Genomic DNA, 14,992 nt, shown 5'->3' on the forward strand with positions numbered 1-14,992 from the left:
TTATGCTTTCATTATTGTGATTAAGTTATTAGGAAATAATATTTCCCCTGGCAATATTAAAATACTTCAGAAAGTTGAAGTTCCTTTGTCCTCTTGAAGCATATGCTGTTGTTCAAAAGTTCATTCGTAAAATATTTCAGAAATAATTACTTGTGTCTTACCAATGAATTATATGGTATGTCAGACAATGATGAAATATGGAGATTCATTTCTTGGATTACAATAATTATTAAAAAAAAATACTTCTGTTGGTCTTAAGATTCTCCACATGGGTCAAAGGACTGTGCAGCACCTAGGTGCCCCCTTGTATATAGTTATGGCTTGGGTTCCTGAAATGGATTGTACCAATTTTCATTTGCATGTTTGGCTTCAGCTTTTCATTGGCCTAGAAAAAATTCTCATCAACCATAGGTTCAATCAAGTCATATCATATCCCATGCGAAAGACCTCTATATGTATGAACAATCTTTTGCATGGACGTCCAGGAAATCTTCTCCCCAAAATTTTTAACTTTAGCCTGTGGCTGAAAGTTCCGTTTTCACCTAATTATGATGTCACATTAATCTAAATATAGCGCGCATAATTTCGATAACCATTTTCTTCGTGGATATAACACCGTTCTCAACCGAAAGTCTCAATCGAAGTGATTACCAAGGACGAAATTTTCACTTTGGTCCGAGGAGAAAAAATTTCAATTAAGTAGAAAAGGACTAAGGTGAATAAAATTTTGTAATATTTTTCGAATTGAAAGATTGAAGTAATATTTACAATCTCGGGAATTAAAGCAAAAATTTACACTTGATTAATTAATTTCTAGATATAATTTTAAAGCACAATGAGCTGTAATTTGACCAAAAAAAGTTTTTAGAATGTACCTCTTTATAAAGTTTATTTTTCACAAACATTCAACGGACTTATACCAGGATGTCGGGGGAAAAGTTTAGAAAGGGTTAGTTAGATTCTTTTCTCACTTTATTTTAAAAATTGTTTTAAAAGATAAATTTACATTATTCAACAATTAATTTTTTATCTAAAACTTTGTTAAGTTTTCAAAATAAGTGTTTTTGAAAACTAAAAATTAAAAATAGCTGAGAAATGTTTTTTCAACCTCATCTTTTGTTTTCTTTGGGTTTTAAGTTCTTAAACTATTTGAGCATTTTTAATTAAGAAAAATTGTTATACACTAATTTTAAAGACTCAATTACAAGATTGTAGAAGATCAAAGACTTAACTAAAAAATTTCAAAAAATTCACAAACCCACTAATATATTAAAACCTTTTCTTAAAGTATTGTATTTTTAAAGACAAACGTTTTAAAAGCTGAAAAGTATTTAAGGGACAAATAAATTTTAAGAATCAAAATTATTTTTTAAAATGATAAACTAATAAGTCTTCACTCTGCAGAGCTACAAATAAATAAATGAACACATGTGCATCACTGGCTCACTACTGTAGTAATTAATACTGTAAATACTGCTATAAAAAATAATTGGGCATTTGGTCTAGTGGTATGATTCTCGCTTAGGGTGCGAGAGGTCCCGAGTTCAATTCTCGGAATGCCCCACATCTTATTTTGTTTTGAGTGATAAAAGTAAAAGTGTTCACATGCATTCCCTGTGTATAAAAGTATAAAATAATTTAAATAACTTACAAAAAAGTAAATTATCAATATTTTTATGTCTTTTAATAACGTTTTTATTATATCATTGTACACATCATAATAATAATACTAATAGTAAAAGAAGAGACTTACATAATCTTAATAAAATTTTATAAGTTTCAATAACTTTTAATTAATATTAAAAGTGTGCTAAAAAGAATTTGCTAAGAAAAAATTTATTTTTAAGAATCATTTATCGATAAACAAATTATTTTTAAAAACAAATGCTAAAATTAATAAGATGTTGACAATAAAAACATGTAAACAAGAAAGACAATACCAACGGGGTTGAATTTAGGGAAATGGATAGGTTAGGCTCGCAGTGAATCAAATTTGGATCTCTTTTAAGAGTTATTCATATTTAATGTCCTATGGCTCAAACAGGATTATTTTTTGAAGAAAGAAACATGCGAAAAACAATATATTCGGTTAAAACTTAAATATTTTTTTAATCTTTTTAATTTAATATTTTTTTATTTTTAGTCCTTATAAAATTATTTTTTTGTTTTTATTATTGTAAATTATTTTTGGTCTTTATAACGATTTAGATAACGATTTTTGTATCGTTCATAATGTTATTTAAAATTTTTAAGACTAAAAATAAACAAATATAATTTATAAGAATTAATTTTTTTTTACAAAAATAAAAAATAAAAAACGATAACTGCAATAACCAAAAATATATTTAAAACAACTTAAAATTAAAATCATTTGGACGTAGGATAGGATATTGGGGAGTTGGAAGCAGAAGAGAGGATAAGAAAAAGGAACCAAAACATGAACTCAACCTGGACAACACATGCTATGCTGTGTTGCTGCGCCAACAACACTGAACTCAAACTCATTGTGTTGTGAGTTGTGAAAATGGCGGTTGCACTATCGAGTTGCACTTCCTTATCCTCCGTGCTGTTCTCCACAGTTAAATTCCGCTACTCACTCAGACACAGACCCATCGTCGCCTCTTTCCATTGCAATAATCACCCACTCCGAGTCTCCTCCTCCTCCTCCTCCTCTTCTTCCTCCAAATCCAATCGAAAAAAGGAAGGTGCAGGGCACAAGAAGCAGTCAAAAGATGAGAGACCTGCAAGAGGGAATGTGCTCGAATCCCAACCAACTTCTTCTAAACCTTTTGGCATTCAGAGGAAAAATAAGGACCTTATCTTCGACTCCAAGGATCAGCAGGTACACTAACATGCCTACCCTTTTTATTTTTTAATGCTGAAATCCATTAAATGTATCTGCTTTAAACATTTTAAGGTGTTATTGTGGCGGCTACGCAGTGAACATGTAAGAACTGAGGTTTCACTTCGGGTGTGTTTGGATGGAAGAATTGTCCCTCCTTCCCCTTTAAACATACCCTAGTAGTAGTAGTATAACTTGTTGTGTTGAGGAAGTTAAGTTTGAGGTTGCAGGTTCGATTCCCGTGGTAACAAAAACTACTAAACTAACAATTAACATTTGCCGATAAAAAAAAAACATGGTATCCAAATTTAATCACTATTTTGTGTTGTGGAAACATAAAGGCTTGATTTTGTGGTTGTGCTGCTGTTATGAATAGTAACTAGGTAGCTATGCTAAACTACACTAACAAGTATTTCATAATTCTTCTCCTTCATTTCCATTCACTTAGTGCTTATTTATACATATAATTGTTTGTCTACTAGTGAGAATATTTGCCTAACAGAATTGCACTATTGCATACTGGGTAACTAATTCTGTTATGACCTGCTGAAATGGCCTGTGTTCTGTTGCTGAATTGCTATCAGCTGCATACCTGATAATTGAGTTGAAAATATGAATGTGCTGGGGAATGAGAGTTGGCTCGACTGGTGGGACTCAACACCATTGACAAATAGGTCTTGAATTTGATTGCTGGTTGCATGCTTCCTGAGTCCCAACCTGGGAATGGGGAAATTTCCACTGGTGTGTGTTAGTCATTGGTATATTGTAATTACAAAACCCAAATGGTTGTTTTGGTTAAAATATGTTGGATGTTGATCAATTTAGTAAACATTTGCTGGAATGGTGATGTCCTATACCAAGAATCCCTCCTCTGGAATTTGCCTTCTCTTTACTTTTAGTTTTAGGATTTTGGCCATTAAAGAGTAATTTCCCATTTTAGGCATAGAATGCCACCCTGTAACTGTGGCGGGGAAATGAGGGGATGGATATAATGTCAGAAGAGGCATTTAAAACAAATATTAGAGAAGGACATATTCTATGAAAGTGGCAGTTCTTTTTTCTGGTGGTATTTAAGAGATACTTGAGCCAAAGTGATTATTTCTCCTTGCATGATTCTCCTAACTTCAAATAATTATATGATTTCAGGTTGAACAGAGTATTTTACAAGATTCGGCTTTCCTTAATGCAGTTGTGAAGGTGAAGTTCAACTCTTATATTTGCGGTTAAGAATTATTTTTATTTTGTCTCAAACCATTGTATTTGGAGGAAGTGCACCTCAAATTTCAAATTCCAAACCCTAAAAATGCTATTTATCTCATGCCTCTATCTGTGTGTACGTGTTCTGGCTGGTTCATGTCCTTGGTAGGGAGCATTCTTGGATGTCTTTAGATTATCTAATGATTTCAAGCTTCTGAATTATCATTCATTTAATCATAATATGATTTGACAGTTGACACCTCACCTAATGTCAAGATAGACTCTTTTCTATACCGCCCATAGTTTTACCCTTTACAGTCCCTTCAAACAGTATCTCTTATTCTTTACACGGAGCAATCATCATCATGTTAATTTCGTATAATATTGTTGTGGTATACTTTTTTTTTGCATCGCTCTTGTATGCATTTTGTCTTAAAGTATCTTGTTCCTGTACCATCTTTAGGTATACTGCACCCATACTGCCCCAGATTATTCACTTCCTTGGCAAAAACAGAGACAATACACAAGTACTGGAAGGCAAGATTTTGAAAACCTTGACTGTAGAGTAGTAAGAGTTCTTATTTCGTAATCTTACAGACCACATCTTGTGCAGTGCATTTATGATTGGAGATAGGAAACTATTAACGAATGCACACTGTGTGGAACATGATACACAGGTATTTTCCTGAATTATCCTATCTCCAGTATATTGTAGATTTTGTAATACAAATTTATTAATGAGTTTATGACAAGTTCTTATGTTGCCAAATGGACCTTATTTATAAAATAGCCAACCAAAAGTGGATAGCTAAGAGAAATTATATAAAAAGGGCAAGCCAACACACGAGCTTCCCACCTAGTGGGGTTTGGGTAGGGTAGATGTACAATTGTACATAGCCTTACCGTTGCAAGCTGAGAGGCTATTTCCAAGATTTGAACTGGTGGCCTCCATGTTACAAAGTACCGCCTTACTGTTACACTAATGCTTGCCTTCAATAAGTCAATTTCCTGATATTTCAGAATGAAGAAAATAAAAATCATCGAAGATGTAATTGATAGAACTTTTCTTTGTTAAGGAAATTGACAATGCCTATTGGCTCAATAACTTGTGTTAAGTACTAACACATTGCAAATTTGTAGATCTGAGCTATGAATAACATGCCTGGTAAAACTAAAACTTTAAGTTTGTATCCTTTAATGTTTCTACTTTATCTGATTAATTCTAAGGTGTGATGTGTAAAGCAAGTTAAGGAGATTCAATTGTTACCATTTCCTTGGGATGATTGCAGGTCAAAGTCAAGAAAAGAGGGGATGACTCAAAATATGTGGCTAAGGTGTGTTTCCTGCAAAGGAATTGCCCTAGTTTTTTCTCATTATTCTATTATCTGGTCAAAGTTTGGATGTCAAAGAACAATTTGCTTGACTTATCTGGCTCTGCAGGATTGTCTCATTTATCCTTGATATCACACTAAAACCAGAGAGTATCAACAACAAAAAGTATCAGCAAATTAGTTTGTTAAAATTTGCAAGTGTAGGAAAAGTTGTTATTTCTTGGGTTTATATTCTAAGTTATACAAAGTTAAAAAAAAAATTAAATGTATCAAATTTAGAGTACACATCACCCCTGCACGGGTAAAAGTTGGTTATAAATGGTAAAATTTAGGAAAGTACAAGTCAATGCCAATCACATGCAATTGCAACTTGTAAGGGTGGTGCAAGCCCTTATAAGTTTATGGGTTTTATTATTGCAATTCAGATAACTTGTAATGATCCTTTTCAAGAATTTAAGAACAGTAGGACAAATAAAATGGTTTTCATGATTCAAAAAAGTTAGTTCTTGATGGACATATTTTGTCGATTCATTTGTTTGATTGTTATTAAAATTTATGATGATATGGAAAACGGGCATATTTGTTAATAAAATTTAGACCATAAATATATGGCCTTTATTTCATATATCTCAATTCTCAACGTTATATATATCATATAAACAATGATAAAAAAAACCTATCATGGTAAAATATAAAAGTAGTATTAAGTATATTTTGTTTTTTTACCAAATAATGACATTCAACTGACAAGGAAAGGCTTTGAGACATCAATATTTAGCACATGTTTACATATTTACTTTACTAATTGGTGGAATCAATGGAATGTACAGGTTTTGGCAAGAGGTGTTGATTGCGATATAGCTTTGCTTTCAGTAGAAAGTGAGGAGTTTTGGAGAGATGTGGAACCTCTCAGATTAGGACGTTTACCACATCTTCAGGTTTAAAATTGTCTTTGTTTTGGTATTTCTTGATTGTAGTTTTCCCTAAAGAAAGGAGTTAGGTGATTTGTTAATGAAGTCAAAGTGAAATGAATAACTAATACTCCCTCTGGTCCTTAATATAAGGCACCATCTAGAAAGAATTGATGGTCCTTTTTGTAAGCCACTTTACAATTCCTATGAAGCATTTATTTTTTTTCATTATTTGCCCTTATTAAATACTCTAAGTATTTATGCTTTTTAGTTTTTGTTGATAGTGGTGTATAATGCTCTTAGACTTTAATGTTTTCACATCATCCATAACAAGTATAAATTTTCATGTATATTTCTGTTTAAATGGTTCACAATGAATTTATTTATGCTTTGTTTCTGACTTGAAGGATTCTGTAACTGTTGTGGGATATCCTCTTGGAGGAGACACAATTTCAGTGACAAAGGGAGTTGTATCTCGTATAGAGGTTTGATATATCCAATTGAATGTGAAATTTACCATTTCATCTATGTGAAATCAATCAATTTTTTTGGTTTACAATTTTAGTGCTCAGTTGTTGGAAAATAAATTTTAACCAGGTCACATCATATGCTCATGGATCGTCTGATTTGTTGGGCATTCAAATTGATGCAGCAATAAATCCTGGTTAGTATGTCTTGAAGTAGTTTAAATAATTTGCTTCTGGAAAAAAAAATTCTCTACTCTATATTTTCCTATTATATAGTATAACTGCCACCTGTCATTGAAATATCTTCTTGATAAACTCGAACTTGTTAAATTTTAGGTAATAGCGGAGGGCCAGCATTCAATGACCAAGGGGAGTGCATTGGAGTAGCATTTCAGGTATATTGTTTGGCCTGCAATTAGTTGATGTGTCATTACTTACTTGGTTTGTATACTTTGCTATGGAAGGTCTGCTTTCAGTGCTTTGTAAGAAAATTATTACACACTTGTGATCTTGGACATATTAAAATACTCTTGCTAGAGAGAATGACCACTTTTCAGTTCTGTTAATTAAGAAATAATATTACACTAGATGTTGTTAGATATTAATTTGTTCATGAGCCTTCGCCTAAACAACTTGTGCTTTTGGGAAAGTGGGTTTATGATGTGGTATTTAGATTTTATTGCCAAGTGATCAGGGAATCAATCTTTGGTGCCCTCCATTCATCTAGATAAACAGTTGAAGTTTAGCACAAGGTATGTTATGCTTGTACATTGTCCACACTTCAAGCCCAAAACGTCTTGCATGAGGTGGTGGGTTGGTTTTTGACATATCATAATATGTGTATCTTGTGCTAACTGATCAGAAACTTCATTACATTATCTGTTTTTTCTGGGTCATTTTCTTATGGGACATTTCCTCTAGGTCCTCAGATCTGAAGAGGCTGAGAATATTGGATATGTGATTCCTACAACTGTTGTATCTCATTTTTTGACCGATTATGAAAGGAATGGCAGGTATACTGGTAAGAAACTCTTCTAGAATATGGTTATATTTGATAGATTTGGCATGTCACTATGTCTTATTTGAGTAAGCACACTGGATTGTGTATTTTTTACTGGAAACAAGCTGATTTTTTTAAGGTGAAAGACAGACAATACAGGGTTTCCCCTGACAATATGGAAACTATACTGACAGTCTCAAACCATATTTTTACTCCTAGGTTTCCCTTGCCTTGGAGTACTTATACAGAAGCTAGAGAATCCTGCACTACGTGCATGGTTGAAAGTACAGTCTAATGAGGTATGTATGTCTTTGGCTAAAACCTTCAGTGGTATGTTCTTATGCTACAAATTTAGTTGTCCTATGCAAGGAGATGATTTGTTGGAACGTTGGTGATTGCATAAATGCCTACACTAGAACTTGACCTAATTAATAACATCATTGAGTTGGTATTTTGTATCACATCATTACAGTGCACACACCATATTAACAAAATCTTGTTCTGAGTGTTCTTTTTCTGTCTTTTCCTTCACCCATGCTTAAACCCTATAGTTTCAACAATAATTTCATGGCATTAAATTTTGATATTTCACATTGTCATTTGCAGGGTGTATTGGTACGTAGAGTTGAACCAACTTCTGATGCAAATAATGTATTAAAGGAGGTAATGTGGATATTTTAACTTGCAAGATATTGTCCTTGAACGGCATGAGAATACTGCCAACAAAAACCTTGAATCATTCCTCTAAAACATTCTTCTAGGCTTCTCTACAGTCTAGTAGAATGCTTAAATGCCTAATTCATTTGATTTTTTCATGAATGGAGTCCTAATAAAGGGGACTGGCAAATTTAAGAAATGCTATTTGTTTGTCAGAAACAAAAGGATGAGCTAGCTTTGGGGTCTAGATATCATCACAAAATTTGATTGTGTTCAAAAATTGAAAAGTTCTTATCCATGAGGTGTCTAAACTGTCAATTTCTGTGTGCATTTCTTCTTTATTGTCCTTGTTTAGAAATCACTCATGTCCTCTCAGATAAAAATAATTTGGTTATTTTTTGTCATTAACTTTTAAAGTAAAATACAGGAGAAGATTCACCCTTGGGTGTTACATATGAATTCTTCTTTTCTAAAACCCATTGATCAAGGCATGAAATTTCTGGTCAAACTTGCCATTGCAGGGTGATGTGATTGTCAGCTTTGATGATGTTCGTGTTGGTAGTGAAGGAACAGTCCCATTCAGATCAAATGAGCGAATTGCCTTCCACTTCCTCATTAGTCAAAAGTAATGGTTTCATTCCCACAAATTAAAATCTGCATTTGATTTATAGTTTTTCACTTAATTTCAGTATTATCATACTAAATTTGCTAATAGATTTTATACAGAAGCTATATCTGTGAGCTTTTGACTTGGCAATTGCTGAATTTAAAGGGGAGAATTTAGTGAGAGAGAACAAACGAGCGAGAGAGAATTTAGATAATGAATTGAAAAGCTTTTCTTATTCTCGTAGAATGTAGTACATAGGTTCTGCATATCATCTGTTTACAGAATAGTGAAGACTATTCCCTAGGATTTAAATAAGTGATGCAACTTCCTGGATTCTAATACCCATGAAAATTAAATACATTTTATCATGTGATACATGAACTGCACACACTTCTAACAGCAATATTAATACCTTAGGAGTTTTCTGTTTTTATTTTCAATTACAAGAATGTCACCTTGTTTTCAAAAGTTTGTTTACGTAATTAGTTAAAACAAACATGAAAACAGAAACAATAAAAAGTTGTTTTACTGTTTTCTATCCAAACTTTTGAAAACAGAAAATAAAGTGAAATAAGGTGACATTTTTGTAATTAAAAGTGAAAACAGAAAATATTTTCTCAAACTAAGCAACCTCTTATATACGGCTGCCCTTATATACTTTGCTAACCATTCCCCAGATTTTTCTGTGTTAATTTTTCTGCGAAGATCATTTAATGCATGCTATGTTGGATATACTCATTAAGTTGTTTATTGTCCAGCTTCTGATAGGGTTTCATTTGTGATGAAGCAAGTTTCAGAGCCTTTGGCATTTGCTTTTGTTGCCCATTGATGTTCTTAAAATTGAATCCTAGAGTAATGGTGTTATACAGATTTGCAGGTGATACTGCAGAGCTTGGTATCATCAGAGCAGGGACATTAATGAAAACTAAAGTTGTTTTAAACTCACGAGTTCATTTGGTATGTGATATATCATTGAATTTTGGTATCAATCAATTTCATGATATTGTTGATCTAATGCTATTTGTTTTGCAACTTCTTTTTTCTCTCTTCAAGGTTCCCTATCACATTGATGAAGGTCTGCCTTCCTATCTAATAATTGCTGGTTTAGTATTCACACCCCTCTCAGAGCCATTGATTGAGTATGTTGTATTTATTATATATTTGGCAAATTTTACAGTGTTTTGTTCTTTCCTTTTTTCTTAGTTGGGTGTTGTGAGTTAGTATTTAATTCTTTCATTATAAAACTTTTGGCAGGGAAGAATGTGAAGACTCTATAGGGGTAAGTGCAGAATTTGTATGGGTTAACCTTAAAGCAAAAAGTTGAAATCTAATTAGTTTGTGATTGAGTTTTATTTTATTTCCTTGGCCAGCTAAAATTATTGGCAAGGGCACGTTATTCATTGGCAAAGTTTAAAGGGGAGCAAATTGTAATTCTTTCACAGGTTGAGTGCTGAATTTCTTCAAAAAAAAACTTTTCATATGTTGCTTGATTGTATTCTTGAGATTCTTATGCATCACATTCGGCATTTACTTTTTTATTTACCTTTATCTTATTTATTCAACAATGTCATAGCATTTTGTAATCAGATGCTTAGTTGCTTTATGTGGTATAATTTTGCTTTGCTTCTTACTGATTGACAGGTCTTGGCAAATGAAGTCAACATAGGTTATGAAGATATGGGCAATCAGCAGGCAAGTCATTTCCACATGTGAGATTGACTCCCATATGCCCAATACTTAATGTATGTTTCTCCAAAATGATTTTTTTTTTCAGGTTGTAAAATTCAATGGAGCTCGAATTAAAAACATTCATCACCTTGCACACCTCATCGATTGTAAGTTGTTACCTTCGTTATCTATTGTGCATTCATTTTATTTTATGATATGTCTCAGGGTTGTTCCATTACTTTTCTCTTTCTCAGCATGCGAAGACAGGTATCTGCGTTTTGAATTTGAAGACAGCTATGTAGCTGTTTTAGAGAAAGAAGCTGTTGCTGCTGCTTCACCCTCCGTACTGAGTGATTACGGAATCCCATCTGAAAGATCTTCTGATCTTTCGAAACCTTATGTCGATACACTAGAAGTAGAAGGTGACCAACCAGCAGACCAGGAATTTGGTGATAGCCCAGTTTCAAATTATGAATTTGGCCCTGATGGACTACTCTGGGCATAAGAAACTTGCATCTGAAGATATCTGTGTGAAATTTCTCATGGCGGCAGCATTTGTAGCAAGTGATCACAATTTTGGGCTGCAGAGAAAGTGCTGCAACAACATGGGGCAACCTTGATGTGAACACATGAATGGTTTTATGCTACCCTGGGGGCATGTTAGAAGCAACCTATTTAACAGAAAGGCGTAGGACCATAGGAAAGAGAGTTCGTGATTATTTTTTCCCATGTATGTTTTATTCTTTCTTGTCACTCTTCTTGATTTGATAAACCCAAATGATGTCTTCAGGTTTGATATCTACATTTTTCACGCGCATTCTGTATTTTTAAGGAAATAGTGAACATAAGAGTGACTTGTATACGCCTTTGATGCAATCAATGTAACATTTTACAGTACATTGATTTTAAGTTTGTTCTGATTGAAGTTAAATGGCATCAATTTAACATTTATGAAGTTAATAGTGCTCAGTTTGAATGAACTTCATGTCTTTTAGAATTTTAAATTTTTGTTCTGATTGATTTATTTGAATTGATTTTAAATTTGATTTTTTAGTATGCATAGATATTAATTATATTGGCTATGTATATTTTGTACTTCTTTTTCTTCTTTTTTTTTGCTGAAGATTTTGTACTTACTTCATTATCTTGTTTAAAGTATGCTAATTGGCATAACTAAAGAAGAAGCAAAATGTCAATTTTAACAATGAAAACTCTAATCAATTTAAATCCAACCAAAATTGAACGGATTCTTATTTGGACAAGAGGAAAATGTAATCAAATCAATTTACCTTTTTTTTTATAACTTTTCAAAGAATTACAGAAACTTATTTTGCCAGTTGGTAGCGTATTGCATCATCATAAGGTGAAATGCTTGATTATTCAATTCATAATCAATAATCAACCACCGTAATATGATTTTTTTTTTTAGTTTTTTGAAAAAGAATTGGCGTATCGCTGTAACGGAATTTGAGAGTGGAGTATTCGATTATGGTACGCCATAAAAAAAATAAGTTCTGTGGCAAAAATCTGAATATAAATAAGATTTAAATATCTTTTTGGCCATGCAGTTCAGCACTATTTTTATTTTCGTAGTTATAATTTTTATTTTATTTTAATAATTTAAATATTTAAGCCTATAAATAATTGATTTCTCATACAACACCACGAAAAAGTAATGACTTTGTTGAGAGTGGGATTTGAACCCACGCCCTTTCGGACCAGAACCTTAATCTGGCGCCTTAGACCAACTCGGCCATCTCAACTTGTTGATGATAGGTGATAAATGAAATTTTATTGTATCTCAAATTGGTGTAAAGTGAGTTGTCACTATATAAGTTTAGAGCGGCACCACCATCTTTGCATTTTGGTGTCCATATTTGAAATTTCCTTGCTAGTCCCTACCATTCACACTAACATGTCACAAAGTCTTTGATATTAAATAAATAAGGAGTGTGAGTGTGATGCCTATAGTACTACCCGACAGTCAAAAACAAATATTTGTTTCATATGTGCTATCCATCAATGACAAAGTAAGTTCACAAGGAAGAAATAGCGTCAACTGACCCACCCAATAAACCACCCAAAATTAAACAAGATATGCAATGCATGAATGAAAGAACAATTCCCATTCTACTATACCATTTCTACTTTGGCCTATTTATTATTATTGTACATACTCGTATGCACGGTTTTTCTGTGGGACTACTCTGAATTTTATTTTTTCACCCCTTCTTTTTGCTATACAGTTTGACTGACAACTGACCTGTTGAGGACCCCCAAATGCCATTTCTTTTGGATGGCTGAAATAAAATGAATCATGCCACTATAATCATTACTTAATAATTATATTGCCACATTAATCAAATGTTTGATTCTCATAATAATTACTTAAAGAATTACACTTATTAAATAATACTATTACTATACATAATTGTTTGATTGTATAAGCTTGCATACGTTAAAAACTAAAAATTAAACTCATTGGGTTATTTTTGTATTTTATACAAAAGTAACCAGTATATTCTTTTGGATTTCCACCCAAAGTTAGAAGGAACCAGTTCCTTAATATTCAAGGTTCTGGGTTGAATTTTACATTTTTAATGATTCATTGTGTGTAAATAAAGCACTCTTTTATCTATATTTCACTCGAGTGAAATAAATGGTCTTGCTTGATTTGAAGATTTAGAGGGAAGTTAGAATCGGCCAAACGTACTTTACTTCATGCCTAAGAATTTCTGCAGTCCTTAAAAGAAAATTCCTGAATTCTTTCTCAGTGTTTTTTATTTTTATTTTAAGACTCAGAGCTTATCACGTGGACTCTGTGAAGGCCACTATGGTGGAGCACATAAGTGGCCCCCTAATGCGTCTCTAGAAAATAGGTGGGACATGCATAAAGGAAGTAAAATTTCAGATAAAAAAACATTTGGGAAAATTAAATCTCACATATTCCTAGTAATTGGTATGCTAACTTTTGTAACAATCCATGTATGTTTTTCTTCTTATTTCTTATGTTTATTTTTATGCTAGGGGACACCTAATGTTCATGTGCTCCACAAGGAAATTCACTTATCAACTTTGTCTTGTAGCATGCAATGTGCAGCTGTAAGATAAGAAGAAAAAAAAGGTTCCAATGATCAACTGCCACTAGCATTTGGAGCCCACCACCACTTCCTGTAGAGTGCATGTAGACCCTTTTAAAGTTATGTACTTCAATGATGAACCTCCTCCTCAGTTTCACCACTCTCCAACTTAGAGCAGTTTTCTCTCGGAAACACATTCATTATTAAGAGTGAGTTCCTCATAAAGCAATTGATATCATCTTGCCATCATTTATGGCTTCCTTTTGGCCATTCTTGGTTATGTTCATGGCCTCAATGGCATACAATTGTTCATCATTGGCCTCGGCTTCTCGACAAAGCATGCATGTTTCAACCATCTCAGCAGCACCAACAACATTGCCAGGTGCCCCTCTATACTTCTCTCCAACCATTTCACCAGATATTGAGCCTTTGTTTCCAACCCCTGGACGTGCTGCTTTCTCTCCATCAGAGTCTTCAATTCCTACTATTCCTTCAAGTCCTAGCCCTCCCAACCCTGATGTCACCAATAGTCCAGGGTCAGTTTTGGCTTTTCCACCTTCAGAGTCTATGCCAGCTATGGCCCCATCTTCCCATGGTGCATCCCTGCCACTTTATTCAGTTTTGCATCTTGCCATTCTGGTAATTTGCATAATGCAGCTTCATGGCATGTGAATAGATAGATGTTGGTGTTTCTGGTTATGTTTTGGAAGCACGTTTTGACTGCATTTACTGTTCTGGGTAAGTTGAAGTGCCTATGGTAGTATAATGTTCCAAAACATTAAGATTTGTAAACATTTTTATGTGTCTATGTGGTATTCTGGGTTATTTGAGTGTAGAAATAACAGTCGAGGATAAATTTTTTCATGTTATATCAGTTCAGAAATAACTCAGGAGATGTAATGTAATAGGAAACTTGTGGTGTGTCTAAGCTTTACTCTATTATTTTTAGTATATGCTACATGTCTTTCATTTTTTAGTATATATTATAGTTGTAATTTTTTAGTTTCTTTTACATCTGGTAATCTACAAATTTTAGTGTATATTGTAGAATTCAGGACATGTAGGGGCATTCAACTACTTATTATGTATATTGACCATTGGCCTCAGCAATTGATTGAATCACAAGTGCCTTGACCTAGGAGTTAGGACCACAAATCACTTTGATGTTGCAGAAAAGAGCCTTTTAGTGACCCTGCAACGTGGGCACTTAGCATTATTATATAGGAGAAAAC

The 14,992-nt window shown here is 33.2% G+C and overlaps 2 protein-coding genes and 2 non-coding genes across 4 annotated transcripts; 3 read left to right on the forward strand and 1 right to left on the reverse strand.

The window, feature by feature from the left end:
* The first annotated feature begins 1,491 nt into the window (after positions 1-1,491).
* Positions 1,492-1,563, forward strand: TRNAP-AGG (transfer RNA proline (anticodon AGG)). The gene has a single exon. It is a non-coding gene; the product is annotated as a tRNA-Pro (tRNA).
* An 805-nt stretch (positions 1,564-2,368) lies between these two features.
* Positions 2,369-11,640, forward strand: LOC100796340 (protease Do-like 2, chloroplastic). Its single transcript, XM_003520177.4, has 20 exons — positions 2,369-2,842; positions 3,989-4,039; positions 4,503-4,576; positions 4,653-4,716; positions 5,329-5,373; positions 6,201-6,308; positions 6,689-6,766; positions 6,879-6,945; positions 7,085-7,143; positions 7,670-7,769; positions 7,968-8,047; positions 8,355-8,411; positions 8,927-9,030; positions 9,882-9,969; positions 10,066-10,151; positions 10,267-10,291; positions 10,383-10,454; positions 10,654-10,704; positions 10,787-10,847; positions 10,935-11,640. Exons 1-20 carry the CDS (start codon positions 2,525-2,527, stop codon positions 11,183-11,185), a joined length of 1,839 nt encoding a protein of 612 aa, XP_003520225.1. The 5' UTR covers positions 2,369-2,524; the 3' UTR covers positions 11,186-11,640.
* Positions 11,641-12,362: 722 nt separating this feature from the next.
* Positions 12,363-12,443, reverse strand: TRNAL-AAG (transfer RNA leucine (anticodon AAG)). The gene has a single exon. It is a non-coding gene; the product is annotated as a tRNA-Leu (tRNA).
* Positions 12,444-13,781: 1,338 nt separating this feature from the next.
* LOC100808717 (classical arabinogalactan protein 26) lies at positions 13,782-14,739 on the forward strand. Its single transcript, XM_003518900.5, has one exon. It carries the CDS (start codon positions 14,013-14,015, stop codon positions 14,430-14,432), a length of 420 nt encoding a protein of 139 aa, XP_003518948.1. The 5' UTR covers positions 13,782-14,012; the 3' UTR covers positions 14,433-14,739.
* The last annotated feature ends 253 nt before the right edge of the window (positions 14,740-14,992 follow it).

The sequence above is a fragment of the Glycine max genome, chromosome 2 (genome assembly GCF_000004515.6).
Source record: "Glycine max cultivar Williams 82 chromosome 2, Glycine_max_v4.0, whole genome shotgun sequence".
Lineage (NCBI taxonomy): Eukaryota > Viridiplantae > Streptophyta > Magnoliopsida > Fabales > Fabaceae > Glycine > Glycine max.

What these genes read in the sequence shown, in the direction of transcription:
- LOC100796340 (XM_003520177.4), top strand. Translation starts at nt 2,525, where the DNA reads ATGGCGGTTGCACTATCGAGTTGCACTTCCTTATCCTCCGTGCTGTTC. An exon ending in GTGTGGAACATGATACACAG is followed by an intron (nt 4,717 to 5,328) that starts GTATTTTCCTGA and finishes GGATGATTGCAG; the next exon opens with GTCAAAGTCAAGAAAAGAGG. An exon ending in TAAACTCACGAGTTCATTTG is followed by an intron (nt 9,970 to 10,065) that starts GTATGTGATATA and finishes TCTCTCTTCAAG; the next exon opens with GTTCCCTATCACATTGATGA.
- LOC100808717 (XM_003518900.5), top strand. Translation starts at nt 14,013, where the DNA reads ATGGCTTCCTTTTGGCCATTCTTGGTTATGTTCATGGCCTCAATGGCA.